Genomic DNA, 14,168 nt, shown 5'->3' with positions numbered 1-14,168 from the left:
CAAGGACTATAGCCTTTCCTTGACATTTGCAACGAAAGGAGCAGATACGCGGCGATTTCTTATACCCTGTATATTTTGAGAGCATGTAATGTTACTATGCTTTATAAATAATAAGTCTGGTTTGACTTTTTTTTTAACTGCACATATTCAAAAGGTATTTATTGCGGCTCTCCACAATTTCTGTCATGCTACGAATTGTCACTAAGTCTAGTTTTGAATACCTAATATTTCAAATGCTACAATGACTACCGGTGACTACACCAAAACTACCGAAATAACAAGCGCTAACAAAACTGTTAGAAAACCATTTAAGATATACAGTGTTAGACCTAACTCAATTAAAGGTACACCAAAGTACCCTCAGAAAAATGAGTAGCAATTGAAAATAATTTCACTGATTCCTTCTAAATTGGGCTGAAATATTCCTTATTGAGATATGTCAGCTGTTCAAGACATTCACGAGAAATAGTTATTAGGTAAGCATCAGCCGAAAGGAGTTGTTTTATAGTTTTCGCCTAAAGCACTGTGTTGCGTGTCACTTTTGGCAACTCCATTCAGCAAGCATGACTGGTGATGCATGTATGGCTAGGTGTGAAAATCTCCCACACAACGTGGGGAGCTGTCTATGCGTGAGCAGGCGTTGCACCTGCATCCTAAATTTAACCCTTAACGTATACTTTCTCACGTTTATCCAGACGTGCTTCGTGCAAGGTTGTGCCGCCATGAGCCAAAGTGAGCATTTGGTACACCCGTATTTAGAATGCTTATACAGCCCCCTTTTTAAATAAAATACCAGCTTCGTTTTGCAAATCTTGTTCTGTGCAACGTGCGGGACTCTCCACAGCTTTATGCTTCCACATGGCTTAACGGAGTTAGGAAAGCCGTGTTTAGTCAGTTTAGGGTGGTAAAGCCAGAAATGTATGGTTATGGCGACATTTATGGCCACGGAGTTCTTCGAAGTGTCATGGAAGCACCAATAAAAACGAATCGATGTCAGCCCTTATTGTTGTACTTCCAAGTAGCTTCACGGCATGAACAATTATCACATAATAACGTTTGTATTATGATTTTACATTATTTTTTCTTCACCGGGCAATGCGGAAAATGACTTCTCACATTTCTCGGTTCTCGCTGCACAGCTTCTACATTCTTTCAGCGCTTAATTGGACACTCTCCAGATGATGTTCAGCAGACACTAAAAAGTATGGTTTTTAAACGGATGGTAGGTTGGTGGTGTCAACTACACAATAACCATTATTCGCGGTGGCTTGAAAAAAGAAGGCTACGTTGATTAGGTTTACATGGCTTCAACCAGATACTCGGTTAAGAATGAACAAATCATATACAAGTGAACTAAAGTCTTGCCCGATCGCCGTGCCCTACTGGGCAATGTTTTTGTTCATGCGATATAGGTACAGGGCTCTGCAGTGGGAGGTTGTGTAAGTTTATCTAGATTGTCGTCGCCGTCCACATTAATTCATACACTCAACCATTTTCGATGTGTGGAAGGAAAGAAAAGTAGCAGTTATTCATACCCCTGACAGGTCGTTTGTTGATCAGCGTTGAAGTAATCATGAGTGGGTTAATACCGTGTTGATTTATTGCAGAGCTTTAGTGTGTGATAAGAATTTGAGAAAAACGCATTTTAGGTCTTTACGCTCTCACTGCTTGTGTTTCAGGTTTAAAGACATCAATAACAAACTCATGCTACTAGAAAGGACGTTCATCGACAGTCCTGGCTTTCTCGCGGGCAACTTGTACAAGTAAGTTTTGGTTCGATGGTTCTGTCCTCTTTAGGGAGTTTTCAACGTTCAAGTAGCCAGCTGAGTAAAGGCTAGCTGGTTTAAGCATATGTGAATAATTGTTTCTGATGATTGGTTTTTTTTTTTTCAATTGGGGTTGTTTTATTTTTTCTATGTAGTTTTTTTGTCTTATTATTTTATTTAGCGTGCTTTGTATCTGCTTTAGTCAAGTTTCTGCCCTCAAGCGTGCGCCAAGGCGGCGCGGGCCATCGCGGGAAATGGTTTCTGTTAGATTATGTGGTTTGGCAGGCCCAGGAACCGCTCTGACGAACACCGAACACGTTGAGGCAACATGGGAACATTTTCGCGGGTGCTTGAAGCGGAAATGGGGGCTTTCCTTAGAGCAAGAAGCTGTGGTTTTTGATCCCGCTCGTTGATAAACGATTAACTGGTGAAAAACTGAGGAGCACCCTGAGCTCACGCTACGTTTGGCACTGAGGCAGAGAGAGGCATGCGCACGCAGAACTAATTTCGCGTTAGATCTTAGTCCATCATATCGGCATTACGTATTTTTCGACGTACATCGGGTCTCCGCCTACAGCTTAACGCCCCGCAGGCATGTCGGGGCTGAATGCTTGCAGAAGTTTCTATTTGTTTTTGTTGCTGGCATCTTTTCATCGGATGCCAAACGCACTACACCGTGCGTCTCAAACAAATGGCATACAATTCCACTAATCGCGTGTTATACTTCGCGAACCTAATTCCGTAGTAAATGCCGTATAGACTATTGTGCAGCACGGACGCTGAGTGTGCAAGAAAGTAGTTGCTGAAGTGATGAGTTCTGTCGCCGCGTGGTACCTGCGCTGTCACAGCACATCCTCAGTACACCACGAATTGCTGTTCGTTATCGAGCCTTGTACATCCCAATGGGCACGTGTTGGTGTGCTCCGTCTTCCGTTCTTTCCGCCGTTAAAGAAGCGCTCTACCGTAAGCCACTATCCCAGCGTGTGTTCGCAAACGTTGGCAATACGCCTAATAAAACGAAAGCTTTTTCAGTGGGACAGATTGCGTCCTGTCAAGAACCACTGCATTTCCCTATACACCAATTTGTCGACTGAAAAGCTGTAACAATATTTCTGGTCACACGGCATGTACGTGAAACCGGGCTTCCTTTGTGCCGAAATGGTTACTTAAAAATTGCTCAAAGGGACAGTTAAAGGAACATTTAAAAAAGAATAGTTAAAGCAATCGCCTAAATGAACACGCACCGATCTTGTTTGGTTGTAGGGTTTAACGCACCGATGCAACGCAGGCGATGAGGTGCGCCGTAGTGGAGGGCTCCGGATTAATTTTGACCACCTGGGTATCTTTACGTGCGCCGAAATCTCGTACACACGGCTGTTATCGCTTTTTGCCTCCATCAGAAAAGCGGCCGCCGACACGCATCGATATTGAAGGAGTAAAATATTATACATTTATCTCATGAACCCCGTACCGGGACACATTTGGATCGGCCGTAGGTTCCTTTACTTAGGGCGCCAAAAATTTTCTCGTGGGCTCGCTCTTCGTTTCCGGTTTGGCGTTTTTAAAGCTTGACGATTGATGGGACGCAATTTCAGCGAAGGTGGGATGCAGTTTTAGCGAAGGTTTCGGTGCCCATTTGACGAACTTTTGATGTTAGAAAGCTTTCGAGCTTCTCTGAACTTTGCTTAGGTAGGGATGGTAGGTTTTTTGAATTTCTTTTTCCTTACTGCTAAACGTGATTAGAAACTGCAAAGCGAGTGTACAGCCTCCCTTTGTGGCTGCACATAGCAACTTTTGATTTGGCTACAGACATGTAACTATCCATACGGGAGTTAAACAAAACAAAGAAGGCAATAATAAAATCCACGAAGGGACAAAATATTATTATACATAAATGCGGCAAGTAAGCAGCCATAAGACATTGTTGTAGTTGATAAAACATTCGAAACACCAGGAAATCTTTCTCGAAAGTGTTTCGGGCGACATTTGTTTTCAGGGCAATAAAAGCTTACACTAGCCGTTCTCCTCTGTATTCATTTCCCAGGAACCACAGCTGGGCGACACACATGAGCAAGCACGTTGTCTTCGGCATTAGTGTCGACGACGTCAACGTCGGCTCCAGGTTCACCGCCCTGAAGCAGGCGCTGGTCACGGCGTCATCACTCGCGGCGCCCCTCGTCGCTTCCCTGGCATACCACCTCAGGGCTGCCACACAAGTTCTCACAAGCGCACTGTGACAAAAACGAGCGCATTTTGCCGGTGCCGTCCGTGAAATAAGGGACAGAAGCTCGCGATCCTGCAGTCAAAGGGTCTACTGCTGCAGTTCTAGTCCTGGTGTAACATGGGCATGTGGATCCGAGAACTGCGGGATCAATGGCGAACCGCTGTTTTCGAAGCGACGAGAAACCTCGTAGTGGCTGTGCTCAGTTACAAGGTTACAAATACAATAATTTCAGCAGTTTAAGCAGCCGTGCAGTAGCCATGGGATCCTTTCCTCCTGTCTTAGAAGTTCAGGATGATGATGAGCTGAACGATGGTGTCATCGAATTATGCTTATTGAAAGCAGAACTTGAGAATTGAGAAAAACGTATCAGTAGTTATCAGAACGTACCACTAGCAGTATCAGAAAAACGTATTCAGTAGTTAGGGCCTCCCGATAAACCTTGTCTCGGCAGCTTGTTTGAGGAGAGGAAATTTGTCGTTTTAAAAGGCTTGGGAGGTTAGAGAAGTATGTGGTTTGGCGAAGGCGACATTTTTCTTTAGGTGATAGAGAAATATGGTGACTCTGAATTCTGCTTAAATGCTGTATTGGCAGGCAGGCTTGACATGTGGGGAATGGAATGTAAATGTGGATAGCTTGTCTAACAGTAAACAGAGCAGATGACTCTATTGATGTGCCTTCTCTGCATTGCTGTATGTGTCTCACTGAAGGCGACGAAATCCGGTAGAGTGCACAAACATTTTTTTTATTGAGATCCGCAATAAAGTTGAAGTTCAAATCTCGTGTGTTTAGCAGCGAAATTATGAAAACAGGTGTCTTGAAAGTGTACGAGTATTGCGAGGAGCGACCAGAGCGCATTCAGTGAAGTCAATTCCGCCGTGAATTTGATGTCAATAGTTCTAATTCCAAGTGTGAATGAATCAGTTGACCTGCCGCGGTGCCTCAGTGGCCAAGGCGGCGCGCTGCTGAGCACGAGGACGCGGGTTCGATTCCCGGCCGCAGCGGTCGCTTTTCTGATGGAGACGAAAAGCAGAAATGCCAGTGTGTTCGAGATTTCGGCCCAAGTTAAATATCCCCCGGAGGTCAAAATTCATTCGGTGCCCTCCACTACTGCGTGCCTAATCACCTGCGTTGCGTCGGCGCGTTAAAGCCTACAATTAGACTGAATCAGTTGTCTGCATGTCCACCTCTGCTTGACACTGGGATCTCATTCAGTGGGCCGCGCAACACTAGAGGGTACGGGCCGTACCGGGTAATTGGCAACTCGGAATAATCGTCATGTCTCTCTGCAAAAACGAGACCCTGTTCGGCCCAGTGAAAACAAGCTGCAACAGCGGAGCTTTTGTTCTCTTGATTCGGCTCGAACGCCAACGGGCGCTTTCCTTAGAACGGCAGCGCCATGGCCCTGCAAAATATACGGTTCGCGCAAAGAAATCGCCTGCTAAACGTCAGAGCCGGGAAACTCCCTCTCCTAGTAGGAGGGAAACAAATCCAACCTTGTGAAACGTGAGCGCCCTCTATCAGGGGGTCTGGGAACCGATTTCTGAGAGCGGATGAGCACCGAAGCTTTCTGCCACGCGGTATAGTGATAACAGATCATTTAGGTGAAAGGTATGAGCAAATTTTATTTGTTTGCAGCTTGGACGCTGGTCATCCTCAAGAAAGAGCTTCACGCGTCCGCCCAATTCATACGGGTAACTGTAGCCATGTACTTAGTCGTGGTTCAACGAGGTTAAACCAGGTCTGTCGAGCGAAAGCCATGATTCATAAATAAAGCTCGCAGTAAGTGCGCGCACAGCTGCTGCCCGGTGGTGTGCCGCCGTATGTGAGAACGCGTAGTGAAGTGTGATGGCGTCAGCGCCTTCTAGTATCGCTTTTTGACGGCACTCGCCCCTACTCTTTCTTCCTGTCTCCTTCGCCACCTCCTACCATCAGGAGAAATGAGCCAAGAGGTATTTATCTACGTAACCGCAAATCCGCTGGCTTGACCGGGGCTGAGCTTCCTTTACTCGCCGCTATCCTCCTCAACACACCCTTCCCAATCGAACGAACGAGCAATTAAACGCTTCCTCCTTGGAAGCTGTCTCAGCCGCGAAATGGTTGGATCGCTGGCGCTACAGTGGGTGCCGCAACAGCCAATGAGGTGCTTGCTCAAGCACACAAGAAGCAGAGTCCGTCAATGCTTTTGAAAAACATTGACGGACTCTGCTAGAAGGTTGCTTGGAGGTTAAAAGGAAACTACTGTTACCACGCGTTTTCTTCATTTTTCCATGGAGGAATAAGCCTCCCCCAGCAAATTCCAAAAGATGCACAAAAGATTTCATCAACTGCGTGGTGGATGTTATGGCGATCGCTGCGTTGCGATTGTAACTTGTAATGAGCGGTACTCAATCTACTTCTCGATATGTGGAAGTCATGGTGGAATAAGGCGCATGGTTTCATTTGGGTTTATTCAAAATCATTCGCGAATTTCCCACACTTCCCGGTGCCACCAAACTGACGTAGACAACCAGGATAGAAAGAAATAATTTACACTTTCCTCACTGTGTAATGGCGCGTTTGCACAAAAGCAGATTATTCCGCACCAACAGGTCGGGCGAACAGGTTTTGAAACTGCCAAAAATAACTACCTCATGGAACGTAAGTCTGCTTACGTGCTTTGAGGGCAAAAGCGTGTTGATTATTAAAGACGTCTTTACTGCTTCATTGTGTTTGTGTCTCGTTTTAGCTTCCGTGTTTTCGTTTTTTGACACAACTTATCCCGACCGGCCGACAGCCCGCAATAAAAAGGCCTGGCCCTGACTGTCCACCATCACATTTCTCCTCGGCGTGTACCTATTCTACTCACGCGCTGTATCATTCACTCGTCCCGGCCTGGCATCACGCTAATTCTGGTCTTATTCTGGCAGGCTACCGGGTAGCTTAATCCACAAATCTGGCCGCCTACACGGACCCGACGTTTGCAACTTTTTTGCATCTCATGAAATGAATTGCACATCTAATATAACCGCTGGTAGATGAAATCGACTAAAAAGGTGTTATACCAAAACAAATTTTCATAAACACTGTGTGCAGTTTAGATAAGAGGACATGAAGCACTGCAAAAATTCTGTTTCTCGCGGATAAAGTTTGGAAGAATTGAGGCTCCAACTCAGACCATTGAAATAATATCCCACTCCAATTCCCTAGGCCTCTGAAGTTTTTAATTCGTTATTGCCTGCTACATGACAACACAAAACGCACTTTATTGTACACAAAGTGAAAGGTTCAACTTCGAGTCGGCGCAGGGTGTGGCTTAAAACTATTTAAACTGCGCTAGTACATCCATAATGGGTAAACACTCAGGTTCTTCACGTAGGACTTTACACACTTTTTTTATAGAAGCGATACTTTAAATGAAGTACTCTCGCATTGTGCGAGTCTCCTCATCGGCATTTTGAACTGCCATGCAATATTTCCACATAGAACGTAGACTATGCGCCGTTAACATACCGTTGGGCAGGCCCCCGTCACTGTTTACTGGTAAAAAAGGCGTATTTGCCGGTTTTTGTTTCAAGGTTCGTTGGTGGATGTCCCAGTGGGACACCGCATCCACACAGTCCAGAAAGATGTTGTGATATGTTTGATGTTTTTTACCCCAGCGGCAGTTAACTGTACATGGTTCAACCTATAGTGTTTTTTCCTGTAGCCAGAGGTTTACTCTGAGCTTGCCGCTATGAAGGTTGAGGAGCCAAAGATAAAACGGATGAACTTGCTGGCATTCTTTTCACTCTTGTAGAACGCCTTTTCCTGGACCTACTGCAAACAACGGACGATAAACCAGAACAGGTAGACACACATCAGTCATATCTCTGTACAAACACTTTCGGGGTAGACTACTGAGGCAGTCGAAGTAAAACGCAACATGTGAAGTTATAATGTCGTCCAAGACTTCCCGCTAGAAACCACACACTCATACACAGCAGTATTCTGAAATTGAAACAACTTAGTCTGAATCGGGAGTTGAAACAACATCACGCAGACGGACTTGCACCAAAGGTAGCAAAAGGCAATCTCTCTTCTCTTTTAAACATAGATCTACAAAATGTTTGTCGTACAAACAAATGTGGTCCTTCAAAACAACCGCTTTTTACCGAGCGAATGAAATCAGTTTGACTCATGCGGTCCCAACTTGAGCCCCACAAAAACCTCAAACACTCTGTGCAAAGTTCGTATGGCCTTGACGTGTGTGTTACACAGGAACGTCGGCCAGGTATCGGGGAGTCCCTCTTGAAAATTACCAGGATGCTACAAAGTACTGTGGCGGGAAAACTGATAAAGCAAGAGATAAGTAATAAAATGGGGGGGAAGGTTTTGTCAATGTTTTCCCGTGCATCAGTACGTTAAGTGTTTGCCGTTGCCTAGGTACGGTACGTCCTTTATAAGATATGTATGCCTGGAGCACTGAAGCCAAACAAGAAGCTGTATTATTCATTTCTCATGAGTATACAAGTTGTGTACCAAAGCCCATCAGCAGATGGTGCTAGTGGAGTTGCGTCTAGGCAGGCAGGTTTGTCACACACGCTGTCGAATAATTGCAGAGCGCCGAGGCACCACACTTGGCTCCGGCTGTGGGGACCCTGTTTGAGATGCCAGATGACTCAACTGTGTTTCATGTATTTGTGTTCTTTGCAGAGCGGCGGTCATATTGGTACTACTCGGGCCTTTGAACGGAGTGCCCTATTATCTGCTGGCTCCGTCATTTTGTGTGAAATGTGTTTGATTTTTGTTTTGTTGAAGGTTTAGTTAAAATATAATCGGAAAAGCCCCGTTAATCGCCAATAGATGCCGTTAAGTTTGCTGTCACCTCTGCGCTTCGAATATGTACAATTCACTTTTCAGCAACCTCATGCACCGTAGAGTTATGGGGTGGTGCGGACAGGCCACGACCCGAGAGTTGTCCCAAAGTCACTCCTTGCGGCCTGTCATCAACCAATACTCGCAGCTCAGCGTAGAGTGCCGGTATGCCGGTGGTTGGTATGCCTTATGGTTCACATAATGTTGCCTCACGCCATTCCTAAACACCATGCATTATGAAGAACTTTGCAGTTTGAAGTTTAATATCATCATCTGACACCCATTTGAAATTGCACTCATTTTGGACATGCCATCGCAAGCCGCGGGTACAGTTGGCGGGCAGCCTAGATGCGGACTGTAGGGCTTTGTTCCGCTGCCCCGACGCATTACAGACAGTCTATGATCATGACGATGATACATAAAACGATGCATTGGATCGGTTCATTGGTGTTTTCATTCTAGAAATGTGATACACGGTCACAGAGATGCCCATACATACGGGGTATTACACAACAAGGGTATTTAAACAGAAATTTATGCTACTGCAGCGCGCACGGTGCAGACGCCGCTGAGTATACACCAAGTGTTTCATTGTGCGTTCTGGTATAGAACAGTCGACTTCAATTATAACGAGTTAACTAGGTTTCTTATAACATAGTAAGTTATAGCGGATACAAGCGACATGACTGAAAAATAGAAGAGAAAGTGAAGTGGCCGACAAGGCGCTGATGTACCTCGATGTAGTCGGCTGCTCAAGGTTCACCGCGCTCCACATCAGGGAGGTAGACACTTGTCAAACTCGTGGAGCCTCGCGTTTGGGGCTGCTCTGGCCGGCCGCTCTCATATACCGTGGGCTGGGCCCTGCCCTATAGCAGTCGGGTTGACTGCGTGGCGCCAGCTGTTGATTGATTGTAGGGTTTAACGCGCCGACGCAACGCAGGCGATGAAGCGCGCCGTAGTGGAGGGCTCCGGATTAATTTTGACCACCTGGGGATCTTTAACGTGCGCCGAAATCTCGAACACACGGGTGTTTTTGCTTTTCGCCTCCATCAGAAATGCGGCCGCCGCGGCCGGGAATCGAACCCGCGACCTCGTGTGGCGCCAGCTGTTAATTCCACACGTAGCGCCAAGCCATCATGAACACCACGGTTATTCACAGGTCCATTACAAGGAGGGTCGACAAAAAATAAATCACTGCCCGTAATCTGCATCCTGCAAAGTAGCGTGAGTTATATCATCGTGTTACGGCGAATCAAGTACGTAGCACATTTTCCGGAGGGCGAACCGTATTTGCTTGATTCTAATGCGCGGATTTTCCTTTCTTCGGGATTTTGCCATGAGGCATATGAACGGAGGTGTAAAGATGGGAATAGAGCAAAAAGTAGGAAAGCACGACAACGAAGGGGTACAGAAGTCAGAGGTTGTCACAGAACCGGTAACACTGCAGGTGTACAAGGCATGACACCAGGTATCTGGCCGAAGACATTTTATTTGCCGCACGTAGCCGTTAAAGCAAGAATACCTTGTGCTTCATAACCTTGCTAATTCAGCTACTCTTGCCATTGAAACAATACCGATAAACACTGAAAGCCAATTTCTATTTTGAGCTCGATTGTAACGCGCTCGCAAATTTTGGAGGCTACTTTTAGGGACCAAAGGTGCGGGTTAGAATGCCCAAATAAGGTATTGGGACAAGCTTTCGAAGCAGTTATAAAAGTGTTGCACCCACCCGAATATCACATTCACATTGTAATCAATGGTTTGCACACCTAATCAGTATCAGTTTTTCTGTCCTGTATGACTGCACGAATTCCAGCAGAACATATGTTAGAAGAACATCGCTTTAAAAACTTTATAACATAGTGGAATGTTTTTATAGCTTCAGGAAAATATTGCTCTATTAAAATGCGTTGCGGGTCAAGGTCCCCCCATAACAGTTTTATCGATACGCCATGTTCTATGTATCAACCGGCCTGGCAAGTTTCCACTAATTTGCCTTTCTCGGTTTCAAGTGAACCTTCTTTTTTTGAACCACTGTCTCACCCAGTGGCAATCGAGTACTCAATTCTTAGGCAACTTCTGCTAAGAAAACGTAGGGTTCTAATCATTGCGCTTCACAGTATCTTTTATAGCAGATGCCTCCTTTCTAGATGGGGCCCAATATTGCAAGGAGGGGGTCTATGTTGTGCTTCCTTATTTGCAAGTGCACATGGTGATTAGAGCCGCAAAGAAGCTGTCTTGCGATGACACGAACTAGGTTTCGCTTTCGTGATTCCTTTCTTATTCAATATAACCAAGCTAGCCTGCCTTCATCGCCCCCCCCCCCCCCCCCCCACCCATAGTTGGCGCTTATACTTATTGTTGAATATATGCAGCTGCCCTCGCAAAGTGGACAAGAGGCCATGCAGCTGCCCCTCGTATCTGAGAAGCTCCCTCCTAAAAATATCAAGTCCGGTATCCAGAATGCTCCGGTGATTAAACCATTATCTAATCACATGCACTGTCCTTTCGGGGCACACAGTCGTCCTACAGACTTAAGGGACACAGATGTTCCGCTAGAATAGCCCGATAGTTACGCAATTCAACGCGTTCTTACCCTGGGTAATTAAGCGACACTCAAGGAGTCTATAAAAATCCATAAGTGAAAATTAAACCCCGCAGTTAGGTCTCCAGAAGCTCAACGTTCGACCAGAATGAAAGCCATCAGTGAGGGGCTCCTGAAAGGAAGCGTTTGTTTCACGTCTCGCCAGTGTGCCTTTTTAAGAAATGGCGTACTCCCGCCCTCTCGGCGACATAAATATAAAAATGCTTCACTTACAATGTTTATACAACTACAGAACGAGAAATGAGGCTCCCTTTGATATACCTTGGCTGCTTTGCGTGTTGGTCATGGATTGTGTCTACCACGGCTGTCTACAGTAACCAGTGGCGTGGCCTCTGCGAGTTTTAATGCACTTTTGTTAAGGGGGTATTGGTAGGGTAACCCGGCCAAGAAAAATGAATTTGCAATTTTTGCGCAGAAACATCGAGCGCACTAGGAGGAACAACCCTGTGGAAGCGCGGCGTCAAGCGCCCGCTCGAAACGGTTTAAATGCCGCGCCGGAGTGTGCCGCGCGCCCTGCCGTTTAAAAATTGGGGACACGTTTCAGACAGCGGTTCAGAGGACGGTATGTTTAGCGTTGTTTTTCGCGGTTCGCTGCTATATTTCCCTTTTTTTCTTGCGTCTGTGTTTCTAATATATGTAGTGTATAAAATCGTCGTATTTTTTTGAAATTACTAACTTTAAGAGACTTTCCGCTAGTGGTGCTCTTGTAGTATGTACCGGTTTTGTGATTGTTCCCACAATTAGGGTCGTTGTCACGTTGCCTATGCTTCGAGTTTCAAACGCACTGCGATATAGGAAGATGGCATGATTATCCAACAAAAGGATAAAAAAAAGAGAACTTTCAAAGCTAGTCGGTTTACGACCAAGCAAGACAGCAAGAAACCGGCTCTGCGAAGCGCAAGCTTCACGAAACTAGCTGAGGCATAGTGGTGCGTCTTTCTACTTAGGCGGCGGAAGTAAAACTGGTTACTGCGTGATCGACCTCACTCTTCTGAGTAGCTTTTTGCATAACGTAGCTGTGTGTAAAAAGTGCAACAAGGGAGAAATTACTTTGGAAGAGGCTATTGACCGGCGTAGCGGTTTGGCGTCCTCCATAAATGTCATGTGCAGCGAGTGCAATGCTTTCAATGTTCTCGAGACATCCAGGTGCACTTCTGGCAACATCTTTGATGTGAATTAAAGGTTCGTGTACGTCCTTCGCACCTGCGGAAAAGGGTTGGCATCGGGTCACACCATGTGTGATGTGCTCTATCTACCGCCACCGCCAACAAAGTTTGCGACGTACAACGCAAGCCTTCTTGAGGCATCCACGACTACAGTGAGAAATAGTATCGCAAAAGCTGCCAAAGAACTGAAAAAAAAGGGCTTCGACTCTGATATAGGGTTGGAAACTGTGGTCACGGTGGATGGAACATGGATGAAGCGTGGTTATTATTCACTACATGGTGTCGTAGCAGCAATATCGGCTGACGCAGAAAAGGTGATGGACTTTGAAGTAGAATCCAGTTTTGCCACATATGTGCTCGCAACCTTCATACAGATGACAACATGAGTGAATGTAAAGTTACCTACGATGGGCCATCTGTAGGGATGGAATGTGCTGGAGCTGTAAAACATTTTGGACGCTCTGCTGAAACGCACACAGGTTACAGGGGTGATGGAGACACTAAGGCATACATTTCTGTCAGAGACTCACAGCCCTACAAGAAGGCCATAGAAAAGCATGAATGAGTCGGAAATGTGCAGAAGCGAATGGGCATGAGGCTCAGGAACACCAAGAAAACTTGGAAGGGGAAAAAGCTCGCCGATGGTCTGCCACTTTCAGGGAAAGGACGCCTCTCAGAAAAGTACATGGACTCCCTTCATGTTTACTATGGAAAGGCCATCCTGGAAAATGAAGATAGTTTAGATAACATAAGACGAGCTGTGTGGGCAATATACTTTCGTAAGTTATCATCAGATGCCAAGCCCCAGCACGGACTCTGCCCAAAAGGACCATCCCCATGGTGTGGGTATAATCGGCGCCTTGTTGAGGGAAGCCTGAACTACTCCCACAAACACAACATTCCTGTGGCCGTGGTGCATGTCCTCAAACCAGTGTTCAAGGCGGTATCAGATCCAGGTCTTCGGAGGAAATGTCTCCATGGAAGAACCCAGAACACTAATGAGTCACTCAACCTACTCATCTGGTGCCGCTTCCCCAAGAAAACATTTGTCAGCGCTGACCCGGTGAAAACCGCAACTAACGATGCTGTAGCCAATTCCACACGGAAAGCAGTTCTGGAGGTCCTTGTAATTGTTCCAGGTGTGTTTTGTGACATTGCGTTCGACAAGCTTGTCCTGTTGTCTCCTCTTTGTGTCGTCGTTTCGCGCAATCCTCATGGCGTTTCAAAGAAGGATAAAGAGCGTGTTGACCGGACAGAATTCTATAGCTCCGTCAAAAGCAAAGACAGACGATGGGTGAAAAGAACCCCAAGAAAGGTTTCAGAGACACCTCTAAAAAGCCAGCAGTGAAATGTATTGTCCTGGTTTATCTTAAGCATACTTGAGCAGTACGCAAACATAAAAGTTCATTTTTTTCCAAAATGTACCTTTTCTCGGGAAGTATTGATTCGATTACAATTAAATTTTGCACACATGTTCTACAACGAATCATAAATATTCCGAGCTAAAATAACTACGTTAACTTAAATATTAATACTGCAAAAAAAGTGTACTACACGACCCCCCGTACAGCTGT

At 45.8% G+C, this 14,168-nt stretch overlaps 1 protein-coding gene and 1 pseudogene across 1 annotated transcript in view; both read left to right on the top strand.

Moving 5' to 3' along the window:
• LOC144149832 (N-acetylated-alpha-linked acidic dipeptidase 2-like) overlaps positions 1 to 6,061 on the top strand; it is a 380,783-nt gene extending 374,722 nt beyond the window's left edge. The window contains exons 19-20 of the mRNA XM_077681511.1: positions 1,680 to 1,763; positions 3,811 to 6,061. Coding sequence (XP_077537637.1) covers positions 1,680 to 1,763; positions 3,811 to 4,003 — 277 coding nt within the window. The 3' untranslated portion in view covers positions 4,004 to 6,061. The remainder of the gene's footprint in view (positions 1 to 1,679; positions 1,764 to 3,810) is intronic.
• Positions 6,062 to 12,670: 6,609 nt separating this feature from the next.
• On the top strand, positions 12,671 to 13,967 carry LOC144149729 (uncharacterized; annotated as a pseudogene).
• Positions 13,968 to 14,168: the final 201 nt, after the last annotated feature.

The sequence above is a fragment of the Haemaphysalis longicornis genome, unplaced genomic scaffold (genome assembly GCF_048455015.1).
Source record: "Haemaphysalis longicornis isolate Haplotype H1 unplaced genomic scaffold, Haemaphysalis longicornis Haplotype H1 scaffold_8, whole genome shotgun sequence".
Taxonomy (NCBI): domain Eukaryota; kingdom Metazoa; phylum Arthropoda; class Arachnida; order Ixodida; family Ixodidae; genus Haemaphysalis; species Haemaphysalis longicornis.
Note: the sequence above shows the minus strand (reverse complement) of the source record. Positions and strands in the feature narration are given on the sequence as shown.